This window comes from Antechinus flavipes, chromosome 1 (assembly GCF_016432865.1).
Source record: "Antechinus flavipes isolate AdamAnt ecotype Samford, QLD, Australia chromosome 1, AdamAnt_v2, whole genome shotgun sequence".
Taxonomy (NCBI): Eukaryota; Metazoa; Chordata; class Mammalia; order Dasyuromorphia; family Dasyuridae; genus Antechinus; species Antechinus flavipes.
The window spans coordinates 680985841-680998822 of record NC_067398.1 but is presented as its reverse complement, the minus strand read 5'-3'; the positions used below and the strand labels follow the sequence as shown (position 1 = coordinate 680998822).

General features: G+C 37.5%; 1 protein-coding gene across 1 annotated transcript in view; it reads left to right on the top strand.

Annotated features, from left to right (window-relative positions):
- POLE (DNA polymerase epsilon, catalytic subunit) overlaps positions 1–12982 on the top strand; it is a 67405-nt gene that overhangs the window by 3728 nt on the left and 50695 nt on the right. Inside the window, exons 2-13 of the mRNA XM_051972572.1 lie at positions 2485–2629; positions 3370–3450; positions 5820–5864; positions 6023–6115; positions 6397–6551; positions 7491–7632; positions 7785–7865; positions 8356–8463; positions 8752–8862; positions 9944–10029; positions 11248–11367; positions 11796–11928. Of these exons, the coding sequence (XP_051828532.1) occupies positions 2485–2629; positions 3370–3450; positions 5820–5864; positions 6023–6115; positions 6397–6551; positions 7491–7632; positions 7785–7865; positions 8356–8463; positions 8752–8862; positions 9944–10029; positions 11248–11367; positions 11796–11928 (1300 nt within the window). The remainder of the gene's footprint in view (positions 1–2484; positions 2630–3369; positions 3451–5819; positions 5865–6022; positions 6116–6396; positions 6552–7490; positions 7633–7784; positions 7866–8355; positions 8464–8751; positions 8863–9943; positions 10030–11247; positions 11368–11795; positions 11929–12982) is intronic.

Genomic DNA, 12982 nt, shown 5'->3' with positions numbered 1-12982 from the left:
TGCTGCTAAATTCATTTTTTTCGATTGAATATTTGACATGTGATTACCCTACTCAGCCATTTCTAGGGGCTTTTCCTGAATTCTTTCCCCTCATATCCCTCCTAATCTAAAAATGATGTTTTATTTAAAATAATCAACTGCAGAAATTTAGGGTGGGAGAGTCAAAGCTAGATAGCCATTGATGTAGAAACTCAAGCTGTCAAAGACAGAACCCATTGTCTTCCACTCCCCTCTCTAAGCCAATCCTCTTCTTTTTTATTGATGAAAACAGCACCATTCCTCCATTCATCAAGTTTCATTCCTTCCAGATCATCCTTGACTCCTTATTTTCATTCATCCTTTATGTAACTAATCAGTAGCTATCTCCATAAAATCTCTTAAATGAGGTCCTCTCTCTCTACTCATAGCCTAGATTAGCCCAGAGTAGACTATTATTTTTTTCCTTAATATTGAATAGATTCTAAATTGATCACTTGCTTAAATCTTCCCATTCTAATCTATCTTCCATGCAGCTTCTAAAGTGGTTTTTTGGTTTTCCTTTTCAGCTGTTTACTCAATACACTCCAGTGGCTCCCTGTTACCTATAGGAACAAATATAAACTTGTTTGGCATTTAAAACTCATTACATTATGGGTCCCTCTCTCTTTCTTGTCTTATCTTATTTCTCTCAGCCTTCTTTACACATGACACACCATCTTCTATCGCTATGCCTTTGCATGACCAATTTCCCATAGATAGGAAGAAGTAGTTTTTTACCTCTTCACCTTTGCCTCTTGGCATTCCTAATATTCCTTTAAGATTTAACTTGGGTCCCCACTTGCTTGAGCTATTCCCTGTTTGCTTATGCCTTCCTCTCCACGGTTATCTTGTATCTCTGCTACATATGTGTTTTGTATATTCCTGAGCATATATTTTTGGCATGTTACAATATAAGTTTCATAAGGGGAGAGACTGTTTTTCTTTTGTTTTTGTATTCTAGACTAGTGCCTGCCATGTAATTGCTGTTTAATTCAAGGCAGGCTAGATGACCATCATTAGGGATTTTGTATAAAGGATTCCTATGTTGTTTAGGTTGCACTGGGATGGGTCTCAGGTCCTCGCCAGCTCTTAGACTTTTTGTTCTCTCCCTCTCAGATTTCTCATAACATTTTCTCTGAAACTTTTTATTGCACTGATCTCATTTTGTCTTGCATTGTTGTTAACTTGTTTATGTGTCTTGGTTCTACTACTACATTATCAATTCTTGGAGATCCAGAAGTCTTTCTCTTATACTTAATAATAATTATTAACTTGAGGCTCTTATGACCTTTTTCATGGACTTTACAGTAGTCTTTTAGTAACCTGTCATCAGTCTCTTCTCTAATCCAAGTCATCTCACCTGCTGCTATCATTTTTTAAGGCATGGTTCTTCCATGTTAAGAGGCTATTGTAATAATCTACGTGTAGGCAATAAAACATCTGATTCAGGATGGGCAATAGTGGCTTGACATTAGTCCAAAGGATTTGACTAAGGAAAAATTAATAGCAATTAATGATTGATTAGTCATGGAGGAGTAGGAAAAGGAATCAGGGGTTTCACATGAAAGTTAAATGCTCTATATTATGTATTCTACAACCAAGAAATTTATTTATTTATTTATTTTAAATTTTTATTTAATGATTACTTTATATTGACAACATTATCCCTTGCACTCGTTTCTTTCCCGATTTTTTTCCCCTCCCTCCCTCCACCCCCTCCCTAGATGGCAAGCAGTCCTTTATATGTTGGATATGTTGCAGTATATCCTAGATACAATATATGTTTGCAGAACTGAACAGTTCTCTTGTTGCATAGGGAGAATTGGATTCAGAAGGTATAAATAACCCGGGAAGAAAAACAAAAATGCAGATAGTTCACATTCATTTCCCAGTGTTCTTTCTTTGGGTGTAGCTGCTTTTGTCCGTCATTTATCAATTGAAACTCAGTTAGGTCTCTTTGTCAAAGAAATCCACTTCCATCAAAATATGTCCTCATACAATATCGTTGTCGAAGTGTATAATGATCTGGTTCTGCTCATTTCACTTAGCATCAGTTCATGTAAGTCTCGCCAGTCCTCTCTGTATTCATCCTGCTGGTCATTTCTTACAGAACAATAATATTCCATAATATTTATATACCACAATTTACCCAGCCATTCTCCAATTGATGGGCATCCATTCATTTTCCAGTTTCTAGCCACTACAAATAGGGCTGCTACAAACATTTTGGCACATACAGGTCCCTTTCCCTTCTTTAGTATTTCTTTGGGATACAAGCCCAATAGAAACACTGCTGGATCAAAGGGTATGCACAATTTGATAATTTTTTGGGCATAATTCCAGATTGCTCTCCAGAATCAACCAAGAAATTTAAATCACATATAACAGGATTTTTGCTATGCCTGGATCTAGTGTGTTGATGTTATCTTCAAACACAGAGTTTAGATTTTCCATTCTTCTACACAGGGATGATGGCTCTTCCTCCTCTTCACTCTCTGCTCTCAAGCGATTGGAACGGAGTCAGTGGACGGACAAGATGGATGCAAGATTTGGTTTTGAAAGATTACAAGAGCCAGAAGAAAAGACTGGCTGGCTAATCAACATGCACCCGGTAAGCACCTTGGTTTTCTCTTCTCATTACATTATTTCTAGCTTAGAGACATCTACTCTATGTGCTATTGGGAGAGGTAACATGATATGTATTGGGAAATGGAAAGATGTTAATCCTGGATTGGAAGAATGATCAGCCATTATTTCCTAGCAAGTGAAGGGGAAATAGTAGCTCTTTATGTTTCTGGCCCTGTCTCCAATGCTTATTAGTTCTCTAACCAGAGTCTGATTTCTCTGGCACTCAGGTTTTCTGATGAAACAGTAGTAATAATAATGTTTATTTGTGAAAATCAAATGAAATAATTTTTTTAAAAGTTTATATTCAGTTGTACCCAACTCTTTGTGACTTTGTGAACTGTACTGCCTTTGGGGTTAAGATATTGGAGTGGTTTGTCATTTCCTTCTTTTGTGAAAAATTATGTGATTTATTAAGTGACATAGTTGGTGAGTGTCTGAGGCCAGATTTGAATCAGGCCTTCCTGACTCTAGGCCCAGAGCTTTACCCACAAAGCCACCTCACTGTTCCATAAAGTTATTGTAAACCTAATGAGGCTATGTACCTGTCAACTGTCATTACCACTTAGTATTTCTTGCCCTGGTAACAGAAACAGGTAGTAGGTGGCCCTGTTTAAAAGTGAAAAGCACTTTTGATAAAAAGGAGCTATTAATATTCTATAGAAAGGGCTTGGATTTGTCAAGAAGACTTTGTGACCAATGTAGCCTGCTGTCTTCTCTTTTTAGACTGAGATTTTAGATGAAGATAAGCGTTTGGTCAGTGCAGTGGATTACTACTTTATCCAAGACGATGGCAGCCGATTTAAGGTAAGGGGATCTCTCTCATGAGTAATCTAAGTACCTCTTGGTGTTTTGGCAAGTTTTGCCAGAACCAGAAGGAATCTAGTTACCATTAATTTTATAAGAATTTCCCCTGAGTAAAAGAGTTAGCAGGTTCTCCATTACTAGAGGTGTTGAAGCAGAGGGTGGATGATCACTTGGCAAAGATACCTTTTCAGTTAGAAGTTGATCTTTGAAGTGCCTTCTGCCTCTGAAATTCTGTGATGTAGGAGTTATAGGAATCAATGCATTTCCATCTGTAGCAGAGTGAGAAAACATAACCCCCAAATCTCCTCATCCTCACCTGTCATTCTTTATGTATCCAGATTCTGATGCAAGATCTTGATATAAGATCCTCCCTGGGGCTCAGTTTCCTCATCTGTAAATAAGTGAATTAGAATAGATGGCTTCTGAATTTCCTTTCGGTTTTGCTTTGCTCTTTATGTTCAATATGAACGTAGAAGAGCATTGACAAACCTTATGTTGAAAGTCATTTGAAAAGTTTAAGTAGTTATGTGATTTTAATTGGCTTTGTTATTTGAATTAGGTAACATCAAGTCCAATGGCCACATACAGAGGTTATATTGAAACCTTAATAAGTAATAAGTAAAATAAGTAAGTAAAAGAAATTTGGAATTTCTTGAGAAAGTCAGTGGGCGATACTTGATCTTGAGGAGTCTGTGAGGTAGTGGAGAATTTAATTGCTGTTTGCATATAGATTGAGATTTAATAACCATCTGTGAAGCAATTCTCCCTGACAAGGTTGAAGCAAAAGAGTGAGAAAACAGAGGGGAAAAAAACTTATTCTGTGAAAGGATTGAGTTTAATCTTTATATTGCAAATAAACAAGAAGATTTTTAAGAGACTTGCCTATAATCTTGACTTCTTAATAAGTAGGACTGTGTTCCAGAAGTGCAGAGAAGTAAAGAGTAAATAATAGTGATGGGTAGGATGTGTGATTATAACTATGATGGTTTTTTTTTTTTTATAACTGTGATGTTTTTTATAACTAAAACATTATAAATAAGTATTTACCCCTTTGACCATTAATTATATTGTTCAAAAAATTTATTTTTATTTTTTTTTTAATAACTTTTTATTGATAGAACTCATGCCAGGGTAATTTTTTACAGCATTATCCCTTGCATTCTTCTTCTGTTCCGATTTTTCCCCTCCCTTCCTCTACCCCCTCCCCGAGATGGCAAGCAGTCCTTTACATGTTGAATAGGTTACAGTATATCCTAGATACAATATATGCGTGCAGAACCGAACAGTTTTCTTGTTGCACCGGGAGAACTGAATTCAGAAGGTATAAAGAAAAACAAAAATGCAAGCAGTTTATATTCATTTCCCAGTGTTCTTTCTTTGGGTGTAGCTGCTTCTGCCCATCTTTGATCAATTGAAACTGAATTAGCTCTCTTTATTGAAGAGATCCACTTCCATCAGAATACATCCTCAAACAGTATCATTGTTGAGGTATATAATGATCTCCTGGTTCTGCTCATTTCACTTAGCATCAGTTCATGTAAGTCTCGCCAGTCCTCTCTGTATTCATCCTGCTGGTCATTTCTTACAGAACAATAATATTCCATAACGTTCATACACCACAATTTACTCAACCATTCTCCAATTGATGGGCATCCATTCATTTTCCAGCTTCTAGCCACTACAAACAGGGCTGCCACAAACATTTTGGCACATACAGGTCCCTTTCCCTTCTTTAGTATCTCTTTTGGTATTGTTTAAAAACTTTTGTAGCAAACAATTGATATTTTTTAAGCTTAGGAAATTAGAAACTTTGATATATAGTGAGACTTGTTTATAGGAAAAGTATTTTCTCCAGGGTAATAAATAATGTTTAATAACATGGACTAAGGGCTCAGAACTAATTTTTAAATGAGAAAGTTGTTGCAATTTTCAGAATTCATAAGGAAATGTTTAAATGTACCTTTGGATTATTTAAGAACTCAAGAGGATAAGAATAAAAGTGGTAACCAGTCCAGTAGCAGGCTGAAGAGTAACTATCTCATGTGAAGATGATTGACTTTCAAACTCTGCTACAAAAGAAAGTTTCCTAATTGTTTGTTCTTTAACTTCTCCACCATTAAATGAGATATTTGCAAAGTGCTTAATAAAATGCTTGATACACAGCAAATGCTTAATAAAAACTTATTCTATTCTTTATGTTAACTTCTGTTTGGGGGCCTTGTGTTATCCTCTTTGTGCTTTATTATAGTATTAAGAATAGTACATCCTTTGCTGCTGCCAAGGAATGCTGAAAAGAACACCTTGACTCCTTTCTTCCCTTTTTAAAATTTGTGCTTGGATAAGTTGTGATGACTCTTATTCTTTTCCAGGTGGCATTGACTTATAAGCCATATTTCTACATAGCAACAAAGAAGGTAAATATGTGTATTTTGTTGTATCCTGATTTATGTGATCTGTGCATTATTTTGTAGTGGGCCTTGGAATCTGGAAAAAAAAGAAGGTTTATAGAGTGAAAAGTCAAGAGATGCATTACGTTCTAATGGGAAGAGCTCAAGTTCTGATTTCATTGTAGGGTTGTGAGCGAGAAGTGTCATCTTTTCTCTCTAAGAAGTTTCAGGGGAAAATTGCTAAATTGGAGACTGTTCCCAAAGAAGATCTGGACTTGGTAAGTGTTTCATGCATGAGATTGGAAAAAACTTAGGAAATGAGTTAGTTTGCTGTTTTGTGTACTGGGGAACAGTGAAGGTTGGAACTGGAGAATCATCAAAGGACCTTGTCTTGACTTAATTTAATGTGTTCTCTGAGTCAAGGTGCTCAAGAACTCCCATGTTCTTTGAGCTAGTTTCCATTTGACTTTGTTGTATTATAGTCACTCCTGGTCTCCTTCATTCATTAGTATAATCTCTTTTCTTGCATTCATTAACAAGATTTATTTTCATTTCATAGTCAAATCACTTGGTGGGCTTGAAGCGAAATTACATTAAACTTTCTTTCAACACTGTGGATGATCTTGTAAAAGTGAGGAAGGAGATTTCCCCGGCTGTGAAGAAGAATCGAGAGCGGGATAACACCAGTGATACCTATACAGCTATGTTGTCTAGGTAAGCTGCAAACAGAACAATTACAATGTCCTTGATGATAGCCATTCCATTTTTCTGATCCTAATGAAGTATGTGGTCTTATGGGGCAGCACTTTGAGCATGATGTCAGGCTTCATTTGGTTGAAATATCTTTAAGAAATCAAACCAAGTGCTAATATATTTCATATGTTCAGTGGACCAATAATTTTTTTTTTAATCTTGATATTTAGGGAGACCTTATGTCTTACTAAAAGAAGTGTTTGTGGATTGATTCCATTCTCAAGTTGATTTTTAAGTCCCAAGTATATTTTATGATTTTTATTAGTTTTAGATGTTTAGAAAATATTAATTATGAAAAACCTGATGTGTAAAAACTGAAAATAGAAGATGCAAGAGAAAGAATAGTAAAAGAAAAGCAGAAATAGGAGAAGGTCATATTGATTTAAGAAGTGGAAGTACTACTACTACTACTACTACTAGAAGAAGAAGAAAAATCTCACTTTAGACAGAAGGCAATCAAGTCTGAAATACTGAAGCCTCTTATAACTTTCACATATTCTGAAGATGGATTTTTAGAATGTTCTAATCATTGATCACTTCCTAAGCCTTCTGTTTAGCATATAAAAGTATATAAAAACAGTGAGTATGAAATCTAGTGTCAGCAGTTTCCCGTTTTTATGAAATAACAACAGAGGAACACGTGGTAAATTATATTAGGGTATAGTTGGGGGAACAGATTCCTTCTCTCCAGGAACTCAGACCTGACTCTTTATTGGCACAATTCACATTTGTGAACTCTTGTTTGTAAGTCTTAGAATTTCATATTCTTAAGGACCATCTTGATGAACTCAATTAATTTTGATTTTTGTATTCACTTAGTACCAACTTTTCTCTCTTCATCTCTATCAGTCTGTAATCTGGATTAGAGGAATTAATAATTATTTTTCCTTTTTTGTGGAGTGCATTGATGGGCGGTAGTGTAACTACTGATGAAGAGGGGGCCTCTAAGAAGATCGCTGACCAGTTGGACAATGTAGTTGACATGCGAGAGTATGATGTTCCTTACCACATTCGTTTGTCCATTGACCTGAAGATCCATGTGGTGAGTACCAGGCTTGAGTGGTGCTTGATTTGGGAAGAAGACCTTGATGTCAAGGAAATGTTGAAGTGAAACTAAGTATGTGAACAGAAGTGTTTCCTGAAGTATAGAACTTCTTATTTAACATAAACTGTCTTTTTTGGTGCCTCTTGTAGGCTCATTGGTATAATGTCCGATACCGGGGCAGTTCCCTTCCCATTGAAATCACCCGACGAGATGACCTTGTTGAACGACCTGTAAGTAATACTAGTACTTTCTTAGCTGAAGTTGTGACAAGCTCTTTTCATAGGACCTCATGCCCTTTACTCAAAGAAGTAGAATTGAATGTTGGTGGTTTGGGATACTTGCCACAAGGGGGCAAAGGAGAGCTAATCAATTGTTCATGTACTTTTCCATCAGGAACTGACTTGAAACCATTTCATTTTACAGAAATGACTTTTAAGTATCATCAACTTTTTGACTGTAATGATTTATACCTGTGCAATTAGACAAGGGAGCCCATACTGGCCATTTCTAATAACCTTGGACTGGAATCTGGGGATGAAAATCCACCAGTGAATTGTGTTTGAGAGGACAAGGGTCAGAAGGAGCACTACGGTTCTATATGTCTTGGGACCAAGAAAGAAAAGTCTTGGGCTTCCCTTCTCTCAGAAATGGAAGTGTTATTATCCTAAAGAAGGCCAGCTAGATTGCCACTGAACCTTCTGTATCTTTTGTTACTTTCAGGATCCTGTAGTTTTGGCATTTGACATTGAAACAACCAAACTGCCTCTCAAGTTCCCAGATGCAGAGACTGACCAAATTATGATGATTTCTTACATGGTAGATGGTCAGGTGAGTGCCTGGTCCAACATTTGACATCTAAGGCAGAACATATGTTGAGAAGTCCTTCATCATTTCTAGTCATATTGGTTACAACTTCCTAAACAGCAAGGTTAGGGAATGCCTCTAATCTTAGAACTTGAATCTTAATATGTTTCTTCTTTCAGAGGATAGGACATCACAGAATGACCATTAAAGTTATATGTAGGAGGGATGGTCATTTTGATGGAGTGACTTGGTTTTTATTTGTGTTTCTGTTAGCACTATTTTTAACTATAGGTTTCTAACCAACTTCATTAGGGATACCTGATCACCAACAGGGAGATTGTCTCTGAGGACATTGAAGATTTTGAATTCACCCCTAAACCAGAATATGAGGGACCCTTTTGTGTTTTCAATGAACCTGATGAGGTATGCATCATGTTGTTGTTCTTTTTTTTTTCTTTCTTTTTTTTTTTTTTTTTTTTTTTTTGGCTGAGGCAATTAGGGTTAAGTGACTTAGTCAGGGTCACACAGCTGGGAAATGTTAAGTGTCTGAGGCAGATTTGATCTCAGCTTCTCTTGACTTCAGGGCTGGAGTACTCTATCCACTGTGCCAGCTAGCTGCCCCTCATTTTCTTCTTAAGAGAAGTTATCAGTTCTTTCTCATTCCTAGGGAACTCTCCCTGCCCCCAAAGAGTGTGTTTTGAGAGAAGCCACTAATTTGCTGCTATTTCTTTTGTCATGAATTGACATTGTACCTCATTGAACTTAGTTGAAAAAATAAAGGTATTAACCCTTCACGGGAGGGATGCTAGATTTTCCCAGGAATAAATGAATGGCATAACATTTTAAAAATACTTAACTATGTACTAAGCAGTGGGGATACAAAAAAAGAAAAAAAAGATTGTCTCTGTTCTCAAGGAGAGCTTTCATAAATTGGGGAGACAACATATAAAGTTGGGTGATTAGGACCAATCCTAATTAGTAGGGCAGATGGCCTTGCCTGAAGATCTGGCGAGGGAATGTGCAGCACCAGACTTGGTGGGCCAGAAGGCATAATGATAATACAAATATTAAATCCTGATGATCTTAACACTATCATCCATCGGTAATTGATGATTCTTTGTTCATCTGTGATGTGAGTGACCATGTCCCCTGTCTTGGAATTAGGATTGGTTGAAGGGCCTAGCTCATTACTGTTGCAAAGGAATCAGTGGATGGGAGGATCTTGATGTAACAGGAGCTCTCATTTCCTTCTCAAAAGAATATTAGTCCACAGACAAAAAGATGGAAACCATCAGTAGGGAATTTAATGGGGAAACTTGATCTCCTGGGCCTTTTAGTGCCTAGAATCTGGATTTAGTGGTGGGATCTGGATATTTTGTAGATAATGGTAGGAGAGAGGTCAGGTTTCTTCTACCAAGGAGTGTTTAAGCCAACAAAAATGTAGCAAATAGGTCTTAAAAGATAGACAACACTATTGACCATTATATACTTTTACTGATTTTAGGCTCATTTAATTCAGAGGTGGTTTGAGCATGTTCAGGAAACCAAACCTACTATCATGGTGACCTATAATGGTGACTTCTTTGATTGGTAAGTGTGAAAGCTTAAAGTTTCACTGACAGTTATGAAGAACTAAGAATTGGGGTAGAAGGATTTTCTTGACTGAATGGCTATGCTGCTCAGTATATTCCATTCTGATGAGAGGGCACTCTCTCTTCCCAAGGAACTTGAGATAAAGTGAAGAAGAAACAGTAAGTTGCTGCAATTTTTGTAGTTCATACTCTAGGAAAGTTCCATCATTCTGGATGCTTGAGTTTATCATTCTTTATAAGATGAAGAAAGATAGTATTTGGCATTTATCTTGTTCCCAGAGCTGATTGTAAGCACTTACTTTTGATACAGTAGTAGTAATAAGTAATATAGTAGTAGAATAATTTTTATTCAATTGTTTTCAGTCATATATGACTCTTTGTGACCACATTTGGGATCTTCTTGGCAAAGATAATGGAGCAGTTTGCCATTTTCTTTTCTAGCTCATTTTATAGCTGGGGAAACTGAGGCAAACAGGATAAAGTATCTTGCCTTATGGTCACCCACCTAGGAAGTGTCAGGCCACATTTGAACTCAGGAAACTCATGACTCCAGCTTTGACTCTCTGTATACTTTGGTACTACTTATTTGCCCTAATTTAATAATAATTCATAGTTATTTAGCATTTTATGATTCTACAACAGTTTAACTCTCTGAGCAAGATAGAGTACAGATCATCTCCCATTTGAAGATCACCCAACTTGTAAGTGAGAGGGTAGGGACCTAACTGGGTCTCAGTGCATTGCTTCTTTACAGTCTTTTGGCATTATGGCATTAAAGGGGATACACGAGAGAGTATTCTCTTGTGAAGACCGAGTTAGCACCCTGGATACCTTAGAATCAGCTAGAGTCAGGATAAGCAAATGTCCTTGGTCTTTATTATTGGTCTTTAGGGGTAGAAATGAATTGGATGGATGCAGGATCTCCACAACCTCTCTGCTTCATCTCTCGTCCAAAAGCAACTCTGGCTAGTCTTACTCCACCTCCTACTCCCTCCTATAATTCTCTATATACACCAGTTATCGAGCCAGCACAGACAGAATAGTGGGAAGGGCCATTTTCCAAGCGTATGCTAATAGAGTACTGTCCAATTGATAATTAGCTTTAAGTGCTTGGTTGTCCTACCTCAGTGCATCGACTCAAGAGTTTCAGCCCTTATATTCTCTGCTGTCATCCTTCCCTGTTTGCATTGTTTTATTCCTTTCCATCTTGCTCTAGGCCATTTGTGGAAGCCAGGGCAGCAGTTCATGGACTGAGTATGCATCAGGAGATTGGATTCCAAAAGGATAGTCAAGGGGAGTACAAGTCCTCTCAGTGCATCCACATGGACTGTCTCAGGTGGGTGCTGCAGTGCTTCCTCTCTGCAAGGGACTGTGGTGCTGTGCTCACACTACCAAGCTGTAGCATTCTTGGTTGGATGGGACTGAGTCAGAGTAGGAAGTCTTATCGGCCACAAGAATCATGGGAGTCGGATCTAGGAGGCACCTACCTGAGAAGCCTCCTAAGCCGACTGCTCTCGTATTATAGAAGAGTGTAGTAAAGCCTGCCGAGGTGAATGAAGTATTTTGCCAAAGGTTACAGAGATAGTAAATGGCTAAGGATCTTAATCAAGTCCTTTGATTCCAAATCCTTTGTTCTCTTCACTGAATTATGCAGTTCTCATAAGCAGTTAGCATCTTGGGGGGACTGCCCACATTTTGCTTGTCTTTGTTAACTCTTCCTAATACACAGTAAGGATCTTTTGTCTTTATTCTTTTCATTTCCAGATGGGTAAAGAGGGACAGTTACCTTCCAGTGGGCAGCCACAACCTTAAAGCTGCAGCCAAAGCCAAGCTAGGGTATGACCCTGTGGAGTTGGACCCTGAGGATATGTGTCGAATGGCCACTGAGGAGCCTCAGGTACCATTGACCCCATGGCTTTTGTGGACCATTAGATAGCAAGTGTCCTGGGTCTTTGAGGAAGATGGACAATGAATATACCACTTAAAAGAAGGAGCATTGCAAGTTAAGACAACTCTGAGATACCACTACATACCTGAATACATAGGCTAGAATGACAGGGAAAGATAATGTGGAATGTTGGAGGGGATATGGGAAAACAGGGACACTGATACATTGTTGGTGGAATTATGAATATATCCAGCTATTCTGGAGAGTAATTTGGAACTATGCTCAAAAAGTTATCAAACTGTGCATACCCTTTGACCCAGCAGTGTTACTACTGGGCTTATATCCCAAAGAGATCTTAAAGAAGGGAAAGGGACCCACATGTGCACAAATGTTTGTGGCAGCCCTCTTTGTAGTGGCCAGAAACTGGAAAATGAGTAGATGCCTATCAATTGGAGAATGGCTGAATAAATTGTGATATATGAATATTATAGAATATTATTATTCAGTAAGAAATGACCAACAGGATGATTTCAGAAAGGCCTGGAACTGATGCTGAGTGAAATGAGCAGAACCAGGAGATCATTATATACTTCAACCACAATACTATATGATGATCAATTCTGATGGACCTGGCCATCTTCAGCAATGAGATGAACCAAATCAGTTCTAATGGAGCAGTGATGAACTGAACCAGCTACACCCAGCGAAAGAACTCTGGGAGATGACTAAGGACCTTTACATTGAATTCCCAATCCCTTTATTTTTGCCTGCCTGCATTTTTGATTTCCTTCACAGGCTAATTGTACAATATTTCAGAGTCCGATTCTTTTTGTACAGCAAAATAACGATTTGGACATGTATACTTAATTTGTATTTAATTTATACTTTAATATATTTAACATGTATTAGTCATCCTGCCATCTAGGGGAGAGGATGGGGGAAAGGAGGGGAAAAATTGGAACAAAAGGTTTAGCACTTGTCAATGCTGTAAAATTACCCATGCATATAACTTGTAAATAAAAAAGCTATTAAAATTTAAAAAAAAAAAAAAAAAAAAGGAGCA